Consider the following 25,594-nt stretch of genomic DNA (forward strand, 5'->3'; position numbering starts at 1 on the left):
GGAAGCGCAACAACAAGAAAAATGCTGCAAAAGCTCAATAGAATCCAGAAAAAAACACTGCAATCTATTCCAACCGTTCAAGAAAAAAGAAACAAGAAGGAATGTTCAGTATTCAGTAAAGACACCCTGTTTCAATAAAGAGGTGTTATGGGAAAGCCTCCTATATGAAGAATATAGGTAGGCTTTTGCATACATTTAATGTCATCCAAAACACTTGCCGTCTAACAGATCTTGTTTCCTCTACACAGTGTGACCTGTACGATTATTAGATCACCACGTGCACAATGCTGTCAGTCGTGATAAAGAGCAGCGAGAAGACAGATTATGAAATGCTGATGGAGTACCCTCAGCGCTACCATTCATCAACATAATTAACCATAATCAGCACCATCCACTGAGAGAGAGAGAGAGAGAGAGAGAGAGAGAGAGAGAGAGAGAGAGAGAGAGAGAGAGAGTGGAACACTGCCAGCAAACCATTGAATTTTGCATAGCTGCAAACAATTTGCATTTACTTGGATGTATGTCAAGTAATTGTGTCTGTTTACGTGCAGCATTTAAACTGCAGAATATTAATAAAGGTCTGAATCTGCTGTGTGCGACTCTATTTTTAAGCTTCTGGACCTAAGAAATCTGCACCTGCAGTTCACGCAAACGTTTTAATGATAACGTTTCACTACGGCAGCTACACAAACACACCGACGGCTTGTCGAGTCGTGCCTCCATCAAGTGCTTGCATCTCATCTCGCATAATTTGAATAACTGCTCATCCAGGTCAGCAGACATGCTGACAGATTGTCTGAAATACCCATTCAGCTCACGCTGACACACTGTGTCCAGCCAAGTTCCCATTACACATGCAGATCGGTTTGTCTCCATCCATTATTAAACGGTCAAACGCGGAAAGGGGCCATGTAGGCCACTTTAAGAAAGTTTAAAATTTATACTAAAAAATTCCTGGGCAATTTGTACGATGACCTGACAGCAAAAAGGTGCTACGCTGCAGACAATCTGAGGCATATTTACAGTTATTAGCACAGTGACAGCACTAAATGTGCATTCAGCAGTTCTACTAGTGGCAGCTGTCCAATGGAGGGCAGTGGGGCGTCGCTCCACATGGCGCGCCCCTCGTTGAGCACAAAAAAAAGAAAATATTGAATTGTCAATATTTGTCTTTCTGAAAGAAGCAATGTACCCAGAAATATTTATAAAACATGATACACATGAACATGATCTGCACAAAGTATATGCTTATCCTGCACATCCCGTTCTAGCTGCGCTACGAGCAATCTTAAGATTACCCGCAGAAGGCGGGTCTAAAAAGCACTTTAGCCAATAGCTGATCAAATTTAAAAAACGTGTGACGTACAATTTACCCAATCAGCATCCATTAATAGATTGAGCCTGGGGCAACACTGGTTTTTCCATAAGCTTTGACAGGGGCATGACATTCTAGAGGAAGTAAAGCTCATTTTATCGCCACTCAAGCTGACATATGTAAAGTACATATTAAATCATCACTCATGTGGTGGTGACAAAAATAAGATTGTCAAAGGGTAATTCACTGCTTTTTTATTGGAACGAGTATTAAATATTAACGTATTAATGCATTTTGATATCTTAATTGTTTTGCATTAAATCCACCTGGGATGTTTGCTGAAATTGATTTGATTGCATTTTCCATCCGATGCAGTTGTTAAAATTGACAAAATATCACCTTATGGTGTGGTAGCTGTCAATTCAATTTGACAGCTACCACACCACATAAGGTCAACAACAATAAAAAAAATCTTGCAGAACCATAAGGGCAGGACCGTAAATCAACTATTCAACGATTGCATTTAAAAAGTCTGATTCCAAATAAATGCCAAATGAATGATGATATACAGTATATGTATATTTATTTCTATCATTTATAAGTAGGCAGATATTCAAAATCATATACATTCAGATTAGAGCAGATTATGCAAATTCTTAGTAGGGGACACTTGCATAAACAAGAAAAGAGAACAGTTGTTAACTTAAAACAAATTAAAAGGTGTGACATCCCTTTGTCACGGCCGAAGAGACCAAGTTGTGACAAAGGTCCCTCACTGTAAAACATTTATTTTTTTTACTTTTTATAAAGTGTATTTGTTTTGTTTGTACTGTGTAAATATTGAAATGTGAAATCCCTGAAGAAATACACACATCCTCCATTCAGAAACTTTGCCTTTGGACGAGCCATCTGTGATGTGACATCATAACCAAACATTTTACAATTTGAAATGTAAAGAATATAAACGCATGCCAGTTTATTTAAGCTTTTAATGTATGTGAATGACAGCAGCTGACAGGAAGTAAGAGACTGGGTGAGAAGAATAACAATTTCTTTGAAAAACTCAAAATAAAAGTATAAACCTGGAAATGAGCACGATAATTTGATGTGTAATTTGTTAAATGGAACCAGTGCTCCAAATAAATTATTCATAGTATTTAATCATTAGAAATCTGTAATGTTTAATGATCTCTAAATCAACCAAGTTTCCAAACTATTCAAAAATCCTAAATAGAAATTAAGTCTTACCGTATGCTAGGTAAACAATATAAACTAATATTTACATCCCAATTAAATTTGACAAAATGATTAAAATCCAGAGGTCATGTTTAGTATTAGTCAGTTGGTAAAATCCACCTTTTAATTGTATTCTTTAAAAGGTCAAGAGGCAAATTCTACCATAGCCCTTCTAATTATCTCTCTGTATGTGTGGAGCAGTTTGACAGTTACATGTTTCACATGAGAGTCCGCCAGAGGCCAAACCCCCTCTGACCCTGACCTTTTCAGCAACTAATAGAATTACAGAACACTGAATGCCAATTAAATAAACGCACAAATGGAAAACAAAAACGGGCAGGGAGCGCACAGGAGTGTAATTGCCATAAACCCCCTCAAGGTAAACACATGTTCCCGCAGTAGGCAGCCTCACTGAGATATAGGGTGACGAGAAAAGTGAGGTGTGTGTGTGTGTGTGTGTGCATTGAGGTGAGGAGAAAAGCAGCGGAGGAGGAAGTCAAATGGGCAGGCAGGCTGTCCTGTGTGTGTGTGTGTTGTTAATTTAGCCCCGTTTTAATTAGCTCCTCTGCCACAGCAATGCAAGGCGGAGGGGGGTCCAGCGGGGAGCCCTGAAGATCTGGGCGGACTGGCAGGCTGAAAGAGGACACCAGATTGGCATGCCTAACAACTGCCTGTCGAAAAGACCAGCAGCTGGGTACGCAAACGCCCCACCGCTGTTCTAATCGCCCAAAGGTAAAACATGTACTCTGCAACTGGCCCGACAATAACAACGCACACCCGTGCCGTTTAATCAGCTTCTATTATGTATTTTTCATTCCTCCTGTGCTTTCGGTCTAGATTTAATTAAATAGCATTGTTTTTTCCTGTCTCTACTTAACAATGCAAAGATTAGACAGTTGCTTATGATAATGCTCCTGACTAATTATCCACTGGACAATCTCTCTGTGTTTACAAAGAGTTCCCAAATGAGCTACGTCAAAACCTGGGTCTGCTCTGCGTCAATGCTGATATTTAAAGAGTTTCACAAATTCATGACATGGCGTTTTGTTATCTGCAGGTCGGATTGCCGCCACTCGCTCCCTTACGAAATGAAGAGGTTCCATGCCCACGGAGAGCTCAAACCTCCCTTTGCACTTTCAGCGGATATTTAAGGAATGGCTACCATGTTCTTCCTCGGTTGACAGTGACAAGTTAGTCCCCCCCTATCACCCTAAGTCGGCTAGACCCCGCTCTGCGCTTCCCCGGGTTGGCGTTAGCAGTTGATGCTTCAGGACAGTCAAAAGGTCAAGAGGACGCGGCCATTTCTCTCTTTGCATCACCACCGCACTTGAAAAGGGTAGTAATTGGTTGGTGAGTACCCCAGCAATGTGGCAAAACTCTCTCTCCAGAGAACAGAGATTAAGCTACCTGCCGGCGGAGATAGGGCAGCACCTGGGGACGGGGACGGGGGGGGAGGGACGGTCTCCGGCGTGACTTTGAAGACAGAGAAAAGAGATGAGAGCTTGAGATGAAGGAGGCTGATTAACATATTGTGCAGTGTGCTATCTACCAGTCAGACACCGTCTGGGGAAATATGCGGCGGCCGCCACAGTTAATGGGAGGCAGCATGTTTATTGTCCTGTTAATTAGCAGGGATGTGGTTAGGGCTGTAAAGATACGTGGTCTGTGAATTCAGGGAGGATGAAGGAACAAGTCAACAAAGAGCCGAAGCGCCACTCAAGATTCTCTACTCAAACAATGACGACAAATGCTGCTGGTCCACCCTGTTGTTTCACAACTCTCCAGTGAGCGGGAAGAAGTTTTCCCTGCATTGCGGTGGAGCGTAACTGCAAGGTTTGAGCCACATGTGTCCGGAGCCTTCGCTAAGTAATTCACTTGTGCGCCATTTGAGTTGTTTGATCAGCTAACTTTGATCATACAGAATGCAGAGTGTGCCCGTGCGAATAGACTACGTGCCACAGTGTGAAGAAAGGCCCACGTTGTGATATTCAGAATCATATACATAAAGCAGGAATCTAAAAATAGCATGCAAATGCGCAGGGAGCCCATTTGACATGATGACATGGAGACAAAACACAGCCCCCCCAGGAACCCAGCTTTTGGTATTTCATCTGATCACTAGAGGACTACAGAGTTCTGAAGTAAAGCCTTTGGGCTAGCAAACCCCCCACAGCCATTTACATCATTCATATTTCAGCCAGCTTCCAGTAATTTTGTAAGCCAAAATTAAAATAAAGTATTTACTGGTCTTTCTTTTGGATCTTTTTCACCCCAGAGAACCTGCAGACAAGCCACCGACACAGAGACACAAACACAGACACATATATAAATATACATATACATATATATATATAGTGGTGTAGCCCAGACCGGCTCTTTTAGAAGACCAGCTAGCTCCAGGCCTCTAATTGGCCCCATTTCGCCTCCTCTTGTCTCTCTCTTTATGTTCATGAAAGCAACGGCTATTCTAATACATATTTCTGAAAAAGGGTGCACACACAGCCTGCTCTTATCCAAATACAATGGAACCAAAGAGAAATGACAAGGCCCAAGTCTTGAAACTGTGTGCGCGGTATAGAGAGAGAGAGAGAGAGAGAGAGAGAGAGTGACAGAATGGGGATGATATGGAGAGCCGAGGCAGACAGCGAGTTTGTGCCGGGTGCTGCAAATGTGAGCCACGAAGGACGCTCGTCGAAAGATCCGTCGCTGGCATTTCACGGACACGCGGTGAGGGCCACGAGCGCGACAGGGACGCGGAGAGAGCGGAGAGTCTTCAAAGTTGATAGTGGCATACATCACTTAGAAAGCCTGCGCCTCCCACCCAACTGTCCTATCCTATCCGGCCAATCAATGGGCCTGTTGTTGATGTGATGTATGGCGAGCGGGGGGGGTTTATGGGATGCCCGTGCACTCTCGCGCTCTCCGGCTACCGCGGCTCTGAACCCGTTAGTGCTGCCGCACGCGCGCTCCCTCGGCCCTCCCTCTCCATTTAGTCGTCCCGCTGCCGCTGAGCCAATTTGCTAATGGATGCAGCAACCTTGTGATGTATTGTTGTCAGACATGCGCTTCAAGTTAAATGCACTAAATGATTTAAGTTTGCAGGCAAAATTTACATTTGAAAGCCAGCTCACTGGAGAGTGCAACTCACATCAAATATGCAAAGTTGATTATGCGGAGCGTCTATTTAGTGGTTCTATATCATTGTCCCGGTCCTCTTGGTGATATTAAAGTCTGCATGGATTGTGTCTATTCTTGGATTCAGTTGCCTCGACAGAACAGAAAACAGCTACCAGGAAGAAAGCACACCAACAAAAGGAAAACACTTAAGGTAGTTTTTCTTTTTCTTCTCAATATTATACAATAATATGTACACACCAGACAGACGGGCAGTGCTATCTCCACTCACTTTTACGGGCATGTCAGATCTATAACGCTATCTCTCTGGCGCTTTTTAACCGATTTCAGCACAGACTTATTACAGAGACAGACCGGTAGGAATGTTTGAAAGTTCCCTCGGGGGTCTGGCTGCTGTAAAAAAAACACAAAAAAAACAGCTGTGGATCCTAAAGCTAAGTGGCCCAAAAACCAAAGGACAGTCCGTGGTTGCAGATGCAGAACATTTTTCTCACCCTCCGTCAACTGATTTACACATTCTACCGTTCCGCCTCATTCGGTCTCTCCTCTCATTTCCGTGTCCCTTCACACCTACAGTGCCAACAAATCATGGCCCTTAGGAGGAGTGCAATAGTAAAAAGATAATTTGATTAAGTGGCCAGTGTAAGACATGTAATCTTCTACCCAAATTGATATTTAAACTTTAAGTATTTTATAATATTATATATATTCTATATAATAATATGATATAATGTGTATCGGAGGTATCAAGGCTTGTCAATGCAAAGGCTTTATTTAGGAAAAAAAACCTCTCCTTGGCAAGTATGCAGCAGAGTGCTTGAATACATGCGCATTTGTCTGTGAATGCATTCATGTCTAAGTTCTTAAATGGGCCTGATTGTGGGCAAGTAGTTGGACACACACACACACACACACACACACAGCAACCGATAAGCCCTGCGGCACTGCCTCGGGTCCTGCTTTGCCGCACAAATGGACACGTATGCATAATTCCATAAATGACATAGGCCTGCTGCTATCACCACAGGAGGAACTCGGCACTGTGCTGGTAAGAGGGAATTCGCCCTCTATACCTCAGGACGGACCAAGCACTTTTCAAATGACATTAGTCATTAAAAACGATCTAATAGTGATCATATCAGCAATCCCCGATGAATCACAGCACATTTGACAGTAAAAGCCCATTTCTACTTGGCACTGATGAATGCCGAGGATGGCTCGCAGAGCATCCCGAGGGGGGGGGGGGGGGGGGCGCTTCGTCTGCTTACACGCACCTCACTGCCGCGTCAAAACCAAAATACTGCGTGGAAACAAATAAATAAGGGGTGACCTAGTGACCTAGAGTCACTCAAGCAAACGTGTTCCAGGGTCTCGAGACCAGGTTTGGTTTTCACAGCTTGAACCAGCTCACAGGCAAAGCATGAGTCAGTCAGTCAGAGAGCTGATTGCAGAACTGTGGTCGTTTCACAACCGCTGATTTAGGGCAAAGGTAGCAAAAAATGTGACCTTTTGGGTTGGTGACGTAATGCGGCTGTAAGGTTGATTCCCCTCTTCCGCAGTGGAGGCTCTCAGCGTTAAATGACTCTTGAGTGCATAACACTAATTTACCCCACTTTCCAAAAGGCTGTTGTGCAGACATGAAGTCACACACTGGGCGGGCGTGAGCCCAGGCAAAAGCACTCCATTAAATATCTGACACAGATTTGGCATTCAAATCCCTCCCTGCTCTGCTGTGCTCTGGTTTCCCGAGGCTGGGCCCGGCATGTGAGATCAAACGGAGATTGGACGGCTGCTTTTCTTCGAGGCCATCCACACCGCACCACGCTGAAAGGCTTCATTTAAAGCACACGGCTGCCGGTACAGTATCAGAGGCGATTCGCTATGGCTTTTCCTTAAGAAATAAAAAGAAGAGGATCCTATTGTTAGATACAGAGGGAGAAAAGTCTGTCAGGGCCTTCATTTTAGATATAACACAGCACTCTGCTGGCTCTGTGCCGTAATCTGTGGTGATGTGCTTGGGCTAATGGGAGTCTGACCTGCAATAGACCCCAGCGCCAGCAATGCAAAGAGGCAGAGCAACGCCACACAGCAAAAGTAAGAGGGTGGCAGGAGGGCAAGACCGGGAGACGGAGGAAGAGCGCGGGAGGAGAAAGAGGGGGGGGGGGGTTGGCTTGAAATTTTCTGACAATGAAATGTCTCCAGTAATTGTACCCGCGGTGATAAATGGTGTCCCATTGTACGCCGGCTCTCCTTGTCCTTGGGAGTCAGAGAGATGAGGAGAGCAGGGGAGGGAGGCGACGCAGACATGGATTGGCAAAGCAGCCTTTAACTTGGCTCTGGCTGCAAGCAGTCAACTTTCTGAAGGTGATGGTGTGTGTGTGTGTGTGTGTGTGTATCTACATGTCAGTGTCTGTTCCCCTTTGTGTCTGTGCTGTATGTGTCGAAGCGTTTCTTGCTGAAGTGAACCAGCAGGCAGCAGTGTTGTGAGCGGGGCTCGTTCCCTTGGGGATGAGGCTGACAGAATAAAAACACATCATAACACTGCAGTAATATCCCCTTGACAACACGCTCGGAGCACTTTGTGCCCCGAGACGCTTTTGCAGCCATCCACAGGGAAAAACATTTACCATGCAGTGACTTCTTCAACAAACAGCTTTATCATTTAAAACCAACTTACAGTTTGGGTTTTCCATATTTTTAAATATTCACTCTTCATGCTGGTCTTGTTCATACATAAATGTAAGCTATATAAGTGGTCCAAGATAAAAGATTTCCAATCGTGCCTGGCCTACTCACTCCTATTCAATTCCAAACACCACACAAATAAAACTCACATGGATACGTTTTTTATATCTTACAATATAACAAGTCTACAAGTCAAGATGGGAGTGTTCTTTACTTGCAGTATCTTTACCATAAGTATTATTGACTTTATATATAAATATTTTTCATAATGTGATAATCAATTGAGCAATGAATGATTGGAACCATGCCAAAACACCCATATTATTACTGTATACTGTACTTCCTCTCATGTATTCAGTTTAGCTGGCAAAATTTAAACAAATCAATGGTCAACTTTAAGGAGTTTTAGGGAGTGCAAACCTACAAGTTAATGGATTGAGTATGAAGATGCACCTGCAGACAATGTTAATCCCTGTTACAAGACTGAGGCTGAGCAGCTATAGAAATCAATCAGTACGAACACATTCCACAAGTGAACAAGCTGTTTTTGAAAAGCGCCTTCAGCCCCACAGAGCACTTAAGTCACTGATTCACTGATAGGCATGAAGGTTTTTCATACGTCCTCTAATTTAGGTTAATAGCCATATGTTAAATATTGCAAAAGAGGGAGAAAGATATGACATGGATCAGTCAGTCTGCAAGTAGGTATTGGGAAATATCTCACAGGAGAGATTTCATTTCCTCTACTGCAAGAAGAAACTAGTTTGCATGAACAACAAGAGCCTGCATAGGAAACATGAACGCCAGAGAGAGGAAGCTGTTTGGAGCACAATGGGACATAAGGAAAAAGCAAAAGAAGCTGTTCAAACTTTGGAAAGGATCGTGAAGGCGAGAGGAGGAGGAGGAGGAGGAGGAAGAAGAGGAGGAGGAAACACTGTAAATGCTAAAGAGACTGCAGAGCCTCAGGTTACCAACATGACAAACATTAATCACCGGTGGCCTCTCTTCACTGCATACGAAAGCACGGCAATGATGATCCTCCCCTGCACCACTATCTTACCTACAGCTGTAAAAAACAAACACAGGCCCAGGTGTCACATAAACGCATCCTCCCCTCTCCACTTCCTGTCTTTTCTCTTTTCCCCTCCCTATATTTTCTACATTTCTCTCTGCAATACTCCCCCCTAACACACACCTTCACACGATCACTCAACCACACACACACACACACACACACACACACACACACCTCCCCTAAAGTCCCCGCTGGCCTTGGACGGGTTGGTGCCGGGCAGAAAGCAGGTGGCTGAAAGAAAAAGGTTACACTCATTATACAGATTAAACCTGTAAATGCCCTGTCATTGGTGTAATCGATGTGCCACTTCATTGCAGTGACTTATTGATCAATCTCGTCTGGGGGTCGTACACAGTGCATCATTATAGCTTCTGCAGCAATGGGGAATGCCTTTCTTTTCACACTGTAGCCCTTCCACACACGCACTCTCCAACAGTCCCTCGCCCTTACTGGCTGTGGATTCTAAAATGAGGTTCAGTTTCCTGGTAGAGCAACACGACGACCATTCTACGCAGCGGCAATGCTATTGCTTCAGTGCATATGCAGCAGCTTTAACTATGGACTTGTCAATATGTGCATGTTTGAAGCACACAAAGGGTCCGTTCACATCAATGGCGGCTGGATGGCGGCCATTAGAGAACACCCCTCCATAAGTGCAATCACTTTCTCACTTCCAAAATGTCATAAATATCAATTCATCAGCAACTTTGTTTTTTTTTAACACCTAGCAACTATACCTGAAATTGAGTTCATGAGGTCAGGGTCTAGACATATTGCATTGAGCACTCAGTGGTCAGTCAGTGGTCGTTCAGTGGTCGGTAAGCTTCTAGCTTTCTGGAAAACAGACGGCGTCGATGAACAGTTCTCCCTTCTCCGCATCTGCATATTACAACCCAAAGCCCGTCGAAATGTCCATAGCTATTCTTAATGCCGGTCATCAAAACGGAATAATTCACACGGTGGACTTGAAGAATAAAAGATGTTTGGGTGAAAAATCAACTGATGTTCTAACACCTGTAATATCTTATTTCAATTGGGATACAGGTGGCTTCTTTGAAAGGATGCACTTTACTCCAAGGGGGGTTGAGACGAGCAGAGCAGCTGCCTCACCTCGTGTGACGCCGGGCCTCCCCCAACACACAGATCACACAAAAAAAAAACGTTAGTTTGTGATGACAAATAACACAGCTAGGCTTTCCCCACATTCAAAGGAGCATTCCACCCATTGCTGCCCATTGCTCTTCTTTAGAACTCTTCTGTCCCTGCTGCTTCAGCCTGATCTGGGAGGTATCAGGTGCACCTTCGGATTGAAAAAATAATTGGTTTTGGTAAACAGAGAGATGGAAGTGTGCGATCGGCCAAGTTAGGGAAGCAGAGTTTGCGTGCTTATCGGACTACACAGCTGCACACTGCGGGGGTTTCTTTGTTTCATGGCTGCTCGCTAAGAAGATTGTTGATTGCTAGCGTGGCAGATTATTTTTATGAATACAGTCCAATATACATTGAATTGAATTACACAGCACCGATTTATTATTATTATTTTTCCCAACCCTTTGACGGCATCTTTCTGTGTGCCTTTTTCAGGTCGACCACAGGAAGATTAACCTCCCTGCGTTATGATGTGAGATCTTTTTCTTTTTGCACATGGACCATCTGCATTTATACATGGATACCAACATTTGCAGCCATAGTGAATATGTTTTGGCCTAATATGTTTTAGGCGCTCATGCCTGGTAGATAAGGACATTTTAGACACTTAACATAGACAAATAACATACTCCCTGTCCAGGGTGCAGGTGGCTCTAAAGTAAGATGGGCGAGAGAAGTCGGTCACTTCCGCTTTTAAACGATTCCACTTCCACAAATGTGCACATTGATCTCGTAACTATTTACAAATTGAATCCTGCTTTGAATAAAAACCTTATTCCAACCATGTATGTACATGTCTTTTGACGGATTCCATTGAATTGTCTTTACTATTAGCTGATGATTGCTGATTTTTAGGAATTTAAATAATTATATATTAAAAATGGAAGCACAAAATAAAAGGAAATACTGACGGATAAACTATGCCATGGTTCATTTTTTGGAGTGGGGCTGTATGTGCTGTCCACCAGCAAAATGCTGCTACTGAGGTAAAGGATGGGAACAAATTGCATCCTGCTGCTCCAATTACCCAACTTGCTCATCTCACTGAGGGACTGCAGTCGACTCCATGGGAGGGGGATGGAAAAAGCCTAGCATGAGTGAAGGCACACGATGATGGGGTCAAGGGAAAGATGCCATCTCATTCCAATCAGCCATCAAACTTAATTTGTTAGCCTACTAAACATGGAGTCAAGGAAGGTAAGCAATGCAGTTAGGAGATGGCTGTATAATTCCAAATTTTAAGGGGTAATAGTGTGAACCTCTTTGAATTAAAAAAAAACACAGAAGTGCTAAATATTACATATTACATTTTGGGTACTGAAGAGAGACAATGGTTTTCTGCCCATTTAGGACGTGATGTACTCAAGCTCCGCAATGGGGTTTGGCTATCCACTATTAGCTTGAAGTGCTCCTCAGGGGAATGAGTGAGTTACTAATAAAAAAATAAAAATAAAGAGAAAGCCGGGAGGGGTAGTGGGTGCTCTTTGTTCGATTTAAATGCTGCACTATGTTCTCTGTGACGGGCCGGTGGTAATTTATTGCCAAAGCTATTACGGTTATTAGAAAACTCACTCAGGAAGACAAATGGCAGCCTTGCTGGTCGTTGGTCTCCCGTCAGGGCAGACAAGGGAGACGCAGCACTCTTTGCTATTGACATTCTCACACCTAAAGCCAAGCTCTACCAGCTGTATTGCAATTCAAAACCCTTACTTAATGGCAAGGAACTAAATCATCTCTGTCCTTGGCCTACAACTTTTTTTTTTTATTTACTTTAGAGAGTGGAGGAGCATTCTGGTTGTCCATGGCAACGGGCAGCCTTTTAAAAAGGACATTTCATGGGAAGATTCCCCCTTCCTCCAGACTGACGGATTAAAAATATTCGCTGACATAAATAACTTCTATCACATAGAGCCATTATGAGAGGGCATTAGGAGTACCTAAATGAAAACCATTTCCTCTGAATGACGGAGAGTGTAGAGGGAAGAAGGAGCAGAGGGTGGAGATTTGAGACAAAAGGCATTGTGTGACAATGTGCTTTCTCAATTTCAAACATTTCCAAGGCTTATGAGCCATATTTCACTCAGTGGCCCAGAAAGAGTGACTGATGATTTCAGCGGTTTTGCAGAAATTGAAAGTGAGAGGTGACATGGCTATCAGTTATTGTCCCCAGTTATCGGCCCCACCATAACAGCTTTTTTACAAAATGCCGGGAAACAACAATGGCTGAGTTGTCAAGTTGAAAGTTGGGAAGATTGAACCGTTAACTGAACTAATCGTTGAGCCAAGAACGTGAACAAGGCATTTCAAAACAATTAGTCTATTATTTTACATAATAAAACATTGCACGATGTCCACTGTGCTATGTGCGAGGGAAGATACAGTTGCACATGAAGAAAAGTGAAAAATGAATGGCAAACACCCCATTCATCCTCTCTAGGGCCTATGAATACCCACAGAACATTTCATGGAAACAAAGGATTTTCTCTTATGTCTTTGAGACGTTGGCATGAACTAAAGTCCGACCATAAGGATGACGTATAAAACTTCCCCAACGAATCACCTTGAAACAGCCACGTTGCAAAAAGCTAATGTTAGGCTGTGCACCAACTAAATTACGGTCACATGACTCCATGTCACCAACACTAGGCTCGCTTAAGGACATTATGTAGTCTAAATTAGGCACTAGCAAAAATAAGTAGGATATTTTCATCTTATGTCGCCGGACAAAAAACTGAACTCTCTTCAGTGGTGAATACCAAAGACCTTATTTCACCTATCGTGTCATTTAATGTAAAACAAATGCATTGTCCTTTATTAATAAACAAAATAGATGCTAAATGATTAGACCAAAAAACGAGGGAGCTGTGTTTCTGGGTTGTACATATGGGGGCTTGATGTGTACTAGTAAATATGGAGATGGGTTGAATGAATAAGACACTGTAACTCTTCTGCCTTACACTGGCATGTATTCCTTCGAGGCCACTGTGCGTTGAGTAGCTGTGTGTTGAAATGCTAATAGAATGTCATGTGAAGGGGAACACTGGATACACAATATTGTCAATGACGACACCTTCCCCAACAGTGCAGTTTGAAGCATGTTTGGTTGTGCAATTGTTGAGGGAAAGGTTCATATATATCTATATAGATATATATGAACTTTTCTCATAGGCTGGTTCTATTACTTATCTAGCCAACTATGTTGTATTGGAAAAATTAGGATAGGTCAAAACCGTCACACAGATTTTGAATTACAGTTAACCACACTAGGGGTTTCCTGGACACAAACGCTAAATGATTTCATTAAGCTTTTACCAGGCAGGAATGGAAAAGAGGTAGGCCTTCATATTGTGACATGTGCATTTCCCATGCTACGCCTTTATTGCAGATTTGTATTGGTTTAGCGAAGGCCAAGGTTCAGGGCAGCTTGGGGGTTAACTGCCTCTCCCTGACAGCCCAGATGAGAAAGTGATGTGCACAGTGTGAGGTCACAGTGTGTCAATCAGCCAGCTAACAGTGGCTCATTGGGAACTTGGCACGCTCCATTTAACTTCGCAGGGCATGTCTCCCATACACACCCGTTGGTGCCCTTGCTCCCCCCAGAACACAGCGCCTTCTGTACGGCCTTGCAAGGATCCCGGCCACCCGTAACCTTCTTAGAAAGCCAGAGTCACTCGGACTCGTTAGGGTAATTGAGACAGGTTCTCCCGAGACTAAAGAGCTGCTGAATCGCTACCCACTCGCGCATTTAAAAGACCACTTAATCAACCCCTTGTGTGTGCATGTTTTATTCTTTCTTTCTCATCCTTCCCTTACTCTGTCTTGTCATACTTTTCATCCATTCCTTTTTTTTTTCTCCTTTCAGTCTGTCTGCGTCAGGTCACAGCGTGTGCTGCTAATTGCCAATAAGGGAATGATCTAGGGGATTCCCGTCTCTAGACTGCAGTCCCCTGGTGTAGAGAAAGCCTCTGCTCAAGGGAGAGGTGTGAATGGGTGGTGCCATGGAAGTAAAAAAAGAAAAAAAAAAGAAATGCTGATTTGTGGATGCTGGTAAGGAAGAAGGGAGGGGGTAGAGATTAAGTGAGGGAGGAGAGGAGAATCCACCACCTCAGCGATTCTGGGCGCCCGGCTGCTCTGAGCTGACAAAGACACCCAGATTGCGGCCAGAGGTTCTCTCAGCGAGAGGCGAGGTGAGCCAGAGCGCCCGTCATGTAACAAGTCAGATCTAGCAATACTGCTGGGTCAGGTCAGACTCAGATCGAAGGTGGAGTTACGGCTGGCACCGCACTCCTCGCCTCTTCCATTGTCATCCATCTGAACACAATTTGCCGAGCCTTCCAACGAGAAATATAGAGTGGTGCTGTGTGTACACGCACTTTGTTAGGAACACGCGCACAAAACAAAAGTAAGCACCCTAGAGATGATTGCGGATGGATGGATGCTCCCGATGCATTGAATTTCTACTCTCAAGACTGCATATAAGCTTCTGGGCGAGGTGGAAGACGACAAAAGGGAGATGCTGTTAATCTGCTCACGCAAAACAAGGCTACCTAGTACAAAACAGAGAAAGGGGGGGGGGGGGGGGGGGTCACCACAGAGACCTCTTAAACATGCCCAATTTCTTTCTTCTGTCTTCTTTTGCTCAAATACTCGATACATAATGTTTATAAACCGCACTTTCCCTTTGTCTAATTGTTACAGCTACAGACACACACACACACACACACACACAAACCTTGCTTTGCTCTTATCAGTGACAGGCTGGAAACAGAAGCTAGATAAGGAAACGCCAAAGCCGATACAAGGTGTGGTGGTCGAACACCCGGGCAGATTAGTCATCGACACATTTGTCAGGAAACAATGGCGCACGCGCCGCTCAAACCGCTCAATGGCCACAGAAACAATGAGATGAATTTCTCCTCTTGCATTATGGGCCCCGCAGCATTAACGGCTGGATCCAGGCGCATACGGTTCCTCCCCTGGTCTGAGATTACTAAAATGGACCTGCTACTACATACCTTAATCACTTTCCTGTCACTCAATCATTAACACGGACTCGAGAGCACACATTTACGCACACACACACACACACACACATACAAAGACACAGGGTATGCTTCATCACCTCCCCTCTCTGCCTGTCAGAAAAGTGGAGGCCTTGATACTTTTCTTTACCAAGATCAGTGCACTCATTTCTAACTATTACTTATTGCAAATTCTACAATCCTAAAAGAATCACAAAGTCAAATATTATTGTCAACCATGTCCGTGTTACTCATTGATATGCTGTTGATTTGGTGCAATCAAGGTGATGTAGGATTTTCAGGTGATTTTATTTATTTCAGGGGATCATTTGATACATTAGCCGCACCAAGGTCCTCCTGTAGGCCAGCAGTGCTGAGCACATACAGCTGCATTCTGAGAAAAACTGCACATTTCTAAGCTGCATGTAATACAGGGGCAATGCTTTGGAAGTTCTATTGGTGACATGTGTGCTGGCCTACTAGAGTACTCCCCATCTTTGGCAAAATCATGGTCTGGGTTGTTGTTGTTTTTTTCTCAAATTCTGCTTTACTTGCACTACAAGGTTATAATCCAGAATCTTATATATATATATATATATATATATATATATATATATATCTCTATATAGAATATTTTATATCTTATAAAATAATGGCTCAGTTTAAGAAGTTCAAATTACTACTGCCTAGAGCATTTTCCTACAGTTGAGTCTGAACAAATAGGCAAGCTATTGAATACGTTGATTTTCAAAGGTAAATTCTTTTGTTCAGATGGCAGAGCAGTTTATTTACAATACGATATTATGATAATGTGCAAAAATGTTTTCACTTAGCCACACTACAAGAAAAAACCTGTTATCTATACTTCTACCATGCACTTCTAAATCTTATTTCTCATTATTTGTTCTGTCCGTGCTTTGATAAAAGCAGTCCAAAGACTTCAGACACCTCTCTGTAGTTTATTCTATTTAGCCACCTGCCTTTTTAAATGGCACTTCAATCAGGACAATAGCCATGACTTCCACTCCCTTAATATGTTGGCATTTAGAGTTATTGCTACCTTAAAAAGGATGAATTGTCTAGACTACAGCATGGAGCATGAAACTGTCTTGTTTTCTTACAGGCTCTTTTCTCCTTTTGTCTTTAACAACATAACATAAGATCATTTTACTGTATTTGAGAGTGCGAGAGGAAATAAGATTTAGTTTTTTCCCCCCCTCAAACTGTTCATGCTGACTCAATTAACTATTGATCAGATTTGTGGAACCGAATGTAAATAATTAAAACGCGGAGATAGCATCTGCAGCTCTGCAAACAACTTCAATACAGAGGCCTCCGTGTCCCTGATGAACAGGGCGTGGAGAGCATGCACGTCAGCCACCGCGAGGACCTCCACAGAGTGGCCACGAAAAAGGAGGAAATCACATCTTTATCAGACCTCCCAGCTGTGTCAGCCGAAAAACACACATCAAGACCGCAGAAGTCATCAGACGGTGGCTGTTTTAGTGTAGATACCAGAGCAGCATCTTTGACATTTAGTGGTAATCTAATTGGTTCTCTGACTTTGCATGCTAACAGGTAAATGAAAATTGAAATTGTTGTTGGTAAAGCACTCCGGGGGAAATTGGACCTTTGAGACAGGAAAGAACGATGCGCTCCGACGAGGATCCGTCATCCTGGAAGCAGCTCTGAGGAAAGTGACCAACAAAGCGTGTGTAAGTAAACATGTGACATACTGGAGCGAGAAAGGCAAGAAACGTCTTGCTGGGGGGAGGACTGTGTGGCACCGTCAGGGGGAATAGAGCTCGGGCCTCCTGGTAACCCTATTTGAATTTGAATGCGTCCTATGATCCACATCAAGGGCATTGACGGGGGCACCTCTATGTGCAGCTACCTCCAGTGGATGTGTGTGTGTGTGTGTGTGCGATAGCTAAACTGATCACTCTGTACAGCCATCAGCCACCGCATTTTTCCAAGGTACTCTGTACAGTGCATTAATCACAGGGGCCCTTAAGCGCTTCCACCGATCCAAATATTGCGACCTTGAGGTTACAAGAAAGACATTAGTCCTGATCCATTCAAAGTATTGGAGACAGGGAGGGGAGCTGAGGGAGGGGGAAGAAAAGCTTTCAAGGTAATGAAATTCTACCATAATTTAAAGGAAAAGACTTGTGGGGACAGGCCTGAACCTGAGTTAGAAAGAAGAAAAAAAAGATTAAATTGGATTTCTTTTTTTCTTCTTCTTCTTCTTTATTTTAAATTAGACTAAAGTGCATGTGGGGGGTAGTTTTTCTTTCTCTTTTTTTGGGGGAACAAAAGCATGATAACAGCATTAACGGCCAGAATGAATCGAATCATTTCCAAGCCAATTAACCTTTGACAGAATGGATGAGTGGACAGAAATGAGAACGGTGCATAGGGGAGGAGAAGGGATGGAGAGACGGAGGGAGGAAGAGAAGGAGTCTGGTTGGAGGACAGCGGGCAGCAGTGTGCAAGACCAGGACTCTGACTGGCAGGGAGTTCACATTTTGCGCGGGATCGCTGACTGAGAGCACGGCATGAAGGGGTTTGATGGGGCTCCAGGGAGATAATGACCAATGAAAATCGTATTCATCCGAGTGGGGCGACGGCGCCGCGCTCCGCTCTCTCCAACCTCCTCGCTCTCCATCCTTGAGCTCGTCCTGCCCGTCGTGACTGATGGTAGGCGGGGTCTGCTGTTAACCCCACTTGTTCTTCACCGCCTCGATCTATCTATCTAGTTCTATTCCTCCCTCATTGGCTCACACGCAGCTGCAGCCGGTCCATTAAGTTAATTAAAGGCTCCATTTTGAGCTGGAGCCTGCGAGCAAATCCAAGTGCCAATCAATAGATCTCTGACTTCTTTTGTCGGAGGGGGGGGGGGGGGGGGGTGACAGCACTGGTGCTGCATTCAGGGACGTGATTTGTAGCATTGGCAGACGAGCCGTGTCCCTCTCTGTCTTGTCTTCTGTCTCTGTCTAATTTGGTGGCCACCCTGCCCCTTCCACAATCACCTTCCCACTGCCTCTCTTGTGATGTAATCTATCATTTCGCTCTACCTTCTTAACCCTCAGCTATCCGCGGCTTTTGCCATCTGCCGACAAGGAGTCACGGTCCCGTGTCAACCTGTGAGAGACTGCGTGCAGTTGTTTAAGTAATCATCTGCCAGCTGCGTGAGGGTTTGCTGCCGTGGTTGGAGGAGCGGGAGGCTTTGGTGAGCAGCAGTGGAGCTGAGATCAACAGGGTTTCCAGAGGGATGATGTGAGCTACGGGACGGGGAGAGGACGTCACAGTGGGAGAGAGGCAGAGGGTGTCATTCTGAGAGACTTCGTTCCAAAGATCACTACCGAGAAAGAGAAGCTCCTTTTTTTTCCTCACATCTAAAGTGTCACCATGAGCTGCCAGACGAGAAGAAATGATCTGCCAGTTAATGGCGGTGTGTGCGGAAGCTTTATTAGATGAAGGTCACTGTTGCTGGAAGTGGAGATCATGAAAAAATACCGAATTAAGTAGGATACAGGTCTGAGCCCCTTTAGGCGCAGTGTCTCGTTCCTGACCCTGTAGACGGGATTTAAGAAATAATAGTCTGCTTTGATATCTCATTCTCCCACCAAAATTAAAAATGGTCTCTTACCACAGCAAGCGAAGAAGAGCCCACAGGCCAAACAAGCACCATCAGCCCCGCGTGGCGCTGGTCTGCGTTTGATAGATGGCTGTGGGCGGCGGGCGGTGCAGCGGTTCAAAATCTGCGCCCCTCTGCTGCAGCAGCACCTCCGTTCCTGCAGTCACAACGTGACTGTGGTGCACCTCCTCGAGAGCCCTCCTGGCAGTCGCTTTGCAATCCTGTCCCTCCAGGGAGGGAGCCCGTACAGGCCTTGATGGTTAGCCAGTGTTGTACGTTGGCGGCCTTTTCCTTCCTCTACTCTTCCTCTGTCCTCTCATCTCTTTTCTTTTTTTTTTTTGTCAGAGAGAATGCCTGGTGCTTTTTCCACTTCTCTAATCTAAACTCCCTCCTTCTTTCTCTCCTCTCAGTGAAAGCCCAGGGGGGCTTGTTCATATTCTTTCCTCTTATTGTGTTTCATCTCTTTCCTTATGACACAGAGCTATTCCCCCCAGAGTATCCAGCTTTCAGCCAGGGAGCTGGTGAAAACGCATGGTTAACCCCATTTTATTCTGTCTATTCAAAGGTTCCCCGACAAAGCTCTAGTGCTCACAGCAGATAAGAAATCTTCCACATAGAGTAGAGGAGAGGGTTCGGTATGCATCCAACAGAAAGTAGAAGAAAAGGTAATTTTCCTGCAGGAGTGTGGCTTTGAAAGGAGTAGTGCTCAAGCAATGTCTTGCACCATATTGTGCGGCTCGCGAGTAAATCGAAGAGCTCACTCACTGAGGCAACAGCTGTTGCTAAAGCATTATGCCGCTGCACCTTTGGCTGGCTACAGTGTCTGTTCCTGGATGGGTTACTGTCTAATATCTTTATGGAGCTTCAGGAGGTAGCAGAACGCTACAGCGGGCACTCATCAATCATACACCGGGGGTCTGTGATACTACAACAAATTACATTTAGAGGCAAGACACCACCGCTATCGTTTTCCTCCATATTCCTGGTCCATATGTATAGTGTACTGTGAGACTGCTGCTGTTAAATAAATGACACATTTGTCAAGAGCACGGTCTGACACATGTAAGTGGTTGGTAGAGGGGTGGGGGCCGTTGCTGCATCTGCAATGACCCCGTCTCTCCGTCACCCCACTCTTGGGCTCTCGCACTCGCTCCATTCCATTTTCGGCTTCCCCCATCTTTCACTCTCTCGCATGGAGCACACACTCCCACTGCCTTTCTCAAGCACAGGCTCCCTCATCCTCGGTCACCCTTACCACCTCATTTCTCCAGCCCTCCCCCTTCCTCTCCAACTCTCACTCGGTGCGTAATTCAATCATCCCAAGGAGATGGATATCCGTCCCCTAGGAGCGCTTACGTTCTCCATTTCCTAAAGCGCTTGATCAGATTAATTGATTGTCCCCCCCCCTCCCCCCCATCTCTGCGTCCCTTCTGCAAGACTGAGGTTGCCGTGCCGTGGTGGGGGACAGTGGGAGGAAATCAGGTTTGCATTGATATTTTTATGAAATGGCTTTTCCGTTTTGCCCCCAGACAGACGCTGTAAAAGGACAAAGGGGAATAGATAAAGTACATGAGCCAGGCGAAGGCGGCCGGGGACATGGAAGGGGGGGGGGCTGCAGAAACAGACAGGCAGGATTTATAAAGAGGACAAAACAACAACCTGGAGTGTGCAGAAAACAAAGAGCCGAACAGCAGATCAAGGGACAAGATAAAGCACAAGCGATCAATGAGAGGAAATAAACAAGTCTGTTTAGGAGGTTTGTAATACATGTGAGGCGTGTGCATCTGTGCACCATGTTTGGCTGCAAGCCCGTGGTGAACAGCAGAGGGGAGAGATGGGAGGGGTCGAACCAAGCCCCACAGGGAGCACAGGAAAGACCGCAACTCATCCATTATAAGTGAGAGCCAAGCGGCTGCCATGTCTCCTGATTGCTGAGTCCCTCTCTATGTGTGTGTGTGTGTGTGTGTGTGTGTGTGTGTGTGCTGTTTCAGGCCTTCGGCCTGTAAGTCATGGCAGGGGCCAAACGCACGCACAAAAATACACAACCTTGTGCACACAAACACACATGGATAGGAACTAACTCGTCCGTCTCTCTTATCTTTCTGCCGCACATGTTGCCCATACGTGTAGGGCTTTTACCTGAGCGCGCCATTACAGTTGAGGCTTTTTTTACCTCTGCGGAGCCACATTACCTATAAGATACACGACACACTATAGAACCACACACACCCCAGCAGGCACATACACCGGCTGATCCGTGAACCTTAATGACACAGTTTTCCTTACCAGATGCATTACGAGCAGTTCAGGGTGTGTTTGGGGGAAATTGAGTATCGGGCGAGTATACAGTAAATTATATGTAATGTACATTATTAAATGTGATCTCGTAAAATGTAGTGTATGTGAGATACTGGAATACATCCAGTTGTTTGAAGGAGATGTTTTCACAAAAACAGAAATAGATATGGAGCGTAGCGTTGGAGCCGTGACCTGTCCATACTCTAAGCAGCTTATAATACATCATTAAAACTACTAATGGCTTTAGTAGTAGTAGTAATGACTAATTTGTTTGTTTGGGGGCCTAAGCCAGCTTCAGATCAATTGGAATGACACTTATCCCTCATACGATCCGGACCGTTATGACCCGTTGCGCCTCGAACAGTCACACAGAGTAGAATAACTGTCTAATCATAACTCTGTGTCACTCAGCATCTTCTTCTTCTGCTGGTTGCTTTGAATAAAACCCTCCAATGGACAGGCACATATCCCTCTCAAAACACCGAGTTCTTTCCTCTACCCATTGCCTTTCAAAACAAAACAACGATAATGAGACTGCTTCGCCAACGCTGTATCCAAACACACATGTGTTTTTCAGGTGATGGCGGACGCAAGCAATAAATAAGTTCATGTAACTCAGAACATACTTTGCGTATTGCGCATAGCATATCAATGTATTCTTGCAATCAAAGAATTCCCTTTTTTTTTTAAAGTAACATAACACACTCGGAAAATCAGTGATTTCATTCATTTTATTTATCTGCAATGGTCTAATCTGGGTGTTGGTACTCTTGCACCGGGGGGTGCAGGTGCAACAGTGCACAGTAATCACATTCAATCAGGCCTGTTTGTGTATTTCAAGGCCACATTGGCTGTTTGCTGCTTTGCAATGTGAAACATGTAGAAACGGCATCTTTGGAGGGAAGGCTGAACTTCTGACCTCAATTCACAGATCCATCAATACCAACATTCAAACATACACACACACACACACACACACACATTCACACTCTGTTTGCCTGAGTGCTCAGCCCACAAACTAAAATCAACTCGCCATTTTTTTTTTGCTTTCCGAAAGACTCCCTTTCTTAGTTTTCTTCTGACTTTTTATTTGCTCGGGGGCTGAGCTCTCGGACCGGGATTGATCCGTAGCTGCCGTCTTGAACCTGAGCCCCGGGGGCAGCTCAGTGCAAACACGCCCGCCGCCCCCCTCCACTTACTCCGATCGCGGCTACACTATCCGTTACACTGCACGCAGATTTAAACCCACGTAACAGATGTGCAGACCAAGTGCCACTTTGACGTAACTTGGTAAAAAAAAAAAAAAAAAACGGATTACTGATGAAGACTAATCTGACTGAAAAACCATTCGTACATGCAAAAATGTAAATCCCCTCAACTGAAACCCAAGGTGTTTCGTGAAAAAACTTCTCAGTGGAATATCAAGGAAGCAATGAACTCTTATTTTGTAGAAATTCTTTAAAAATGACTATCACGTGTGTAGGCATTGGGGGGAAATCAATAAGCATAAAAGCTGCGTTGGAGATGAGAGCAACGGTTCCTACATAACATCCCATTTGCTGAGTGCTTTCTCCTGGGCAGAGCACAAAGGAAATCCATTATTTTTGGTGCAAAGATTCATTTAAACATTTTACATAAATAATTCATACAAAGAGAGCTTTTTACAGTGTTTTCACCTGAAGACAGACAACTCTCTGGCATGAATGCACACCCACTTACCTTTCCTTCTCTCTTTGAAGTAGGATAAAAGGGAGGAGAAGGGTATAATTTGTGTGATTAATTCATCGTTGCTTACTATGAATAAATGCCATCAAGAATTGGTTGGCAAGTTATGAAGTGGCTAACAGCATAGTGGGGGCAAAAAGTAAGCAACATGGTGATTAGAAGAATGCAGTCGACCCCCACACACACACACTTTGCCAGCGCCTCTGTGCCTCTGTGAAGGTGTGTGTGTTGAAACACACAAACATAGAGACGTCACACACAGGAAGAGAGAAAAGTACACAAAAAAGGCACGTACAATTAGTCTGTTTGTTTTGATTTTGTGATTGATGAGTTCTGTGATTGGTGCTGTGAGACAGGTGGAAGCCACTAGTGAGCAAACTACACTGCCTCCTACAGGATAACAGAGCACATTGGATCTGTGAACATGTGAGAAACTCTCCTCATCACCTTCAGCTGAGCTGATAATGATGACGATAAATGGTGTTTTCACAGCATAGCACAGCCTATTGACTCTTAAAAATCACCAAAGCTGCTTGACAGCAAGGGTGGGTTCAAACAGTCGCTTGTGTACAGGGAAAATGAGCACAAAACAGTTGTGTTGTAAGATTGTAAATTAAACAATTAGTTTCTTCATGGCTTGATTGATGTTTTGTTTCTATGCAAGCTTTTAAATAAGCTGTGGCTTTATATATGCTCCAGAAGGGCTTTTCTTGTGTTATGAGTGACCTTATTGCCATTGCGACACAAACTTAGCACCCCAACTCTTTTGTTAACGGCCTGAGAAAACCCATAAACATCCGTCAATCCTTCCTCCTACCTTCCATCGGATAGTATTGCCTCTGGGGTGATACTCCATTTGGATCGGGATGTCCCTGCTCTCGTACAACTTGCGAAAGTTGGTTGGTTTGGAAGGGCGCTCACGAAAAGCCCCCGCTGACGGGGGCGGATACGCCACCTGGTCAGACGAATAGAGGAAAAGACAATGAGGAGACAGGAGCAAAACTGTAGAATAAACAGAATGAGACGCACACAGCGCGTCAACGTGTTGTTTTAGGAAATCACAATTGACTACTTTTTCTTCTACAAGAATAGAATCACTCCAACTGCCTCCTCGGAAAAGTAATTCAAGGAGACACATGTGCCTGCTCCTCTGCTCCTCTAAGGAAGGCAAAACACAGCTAGCGAGGGCCTGTGTGCGTGTGTGTGTGTGTGCTGGCCCTGTAGCCAGAGGCACTGCATTAGGCCTTGTTAGGATCATCTTTTCTCTACTTCCACGTGCTATTATAGCGCCACTGACAACCAATGAGAATCCTTTAACATCAACCAGGGTGGCTGCGGCTATTGTTGTGATGGTTGTTGGTGCTGGTAGGGCGTGAATATTTTAATATATGAAAAAAGGGAACACATGTTGAGAGGTAGCAATAGGTCTTACAACATGACACGTCATTTAGGAGCCTCAAAAGGACCAATTACCTGAAAATACCTGCAAAGAAACACACTCCATCAAGGAGGTGACAGAACCCTTTCACTGAAGACCCTTTGAGGCTACTCAAGTGGGAGCCACTCATGTACTTGAGGAATACACATGGATTTGATTGAAAACATAAGAGCTTTGCAACATTTGTAGTGGACGAATGACAGAGTGTTGGAGCCAATCGCCTCCCTGCCTGCGTCTCCTGCGCGCATCCCCTGCCATCTGTGTGGCGCTGCCACATGACTGGCAGATGTGTTGCTGTCATTAATCCTCAGATTACCACCCACTGAGAGACAAAATTTTGCCACAGCAGCCCACAGGGAGCGCAGAGCGGGACTGGGATGCGTTATCTTTGGCAGTGCTGCCTAAGACCGCTGTGCAACTTGAGCTGTTGGAAAGAGTTTCAGACTATTAGTTTCTTTTCAATGTTACATCATTCGCTGGTGTTGCCTGTTTGTTGCATAATTCCTAGACAAAAGCCCAAACCACAAAATGCAGATCGGTTAACACCGTCCCCCAAGGAATGACGCAACATGGAATAATGTTTAAGTTACACACGTGATGGGAGTGTAGCTGGTGTCATGGCTAGGCTCAAGAGAAACGAGAAGAAATGAGGAACTATTATGAGCGGCTCTGAGTGAGTGTCCCAGAGCACTCACTGCATTTTAACAGCCCTAATGCACCGTGGGATTGCTGCGCAGTCTTTTCAAATGAATCTGTTTGGAACATTTGTTTACCATGCCAGTGATTGCCGAATAATATTATGCTGAATTGATAGGCACAGATTTGAATACCTGCAGTAGAAGGTCTTAGAAAAATGTGTGTGACTAACAATGCATGT

General features: G+C 44.5%; 1 protein-coding gene across 3 annotated transcripts in view; it reads right to left on the minus strand.

Annotated features, from left to right (window-relative positions):
* Window positions 1-25,594, minus strand: part of pacrg (PARK2 co-regulated) — a 106,345-nt gene that overhangs the window by 63,505 nt on the left and 17,246 nt on the right. For all 3 annotated transcript variants that reach the window (XM_037486785.2, XM_037486784.2, XM_037486787.2), the window contains exon 2: window positions 24,097-24,234. In XM_037486785.2, coding sequence (XP_037342682.2) covers window positions 24,097-24,234 — 138 coding nt within the window. The remainder of the gene's footprint in view (window positions 1-24,096; window positions 24,235-25,594) is intronic.

Source organism: Pungitius pungitius, chromosome 14, assembly GCF_949316345.1.
Source record: "Pungitius pungitius chromosome 14, fPunPun2.1, whole genome shotgun sequence".
Classification (NCBI taxonomy): Eukaryota; Metazoa; Chordata; class Actinopteri; order Perciformes; family Gasterosteidae; genus Pungitius; species Pungitius pungitius.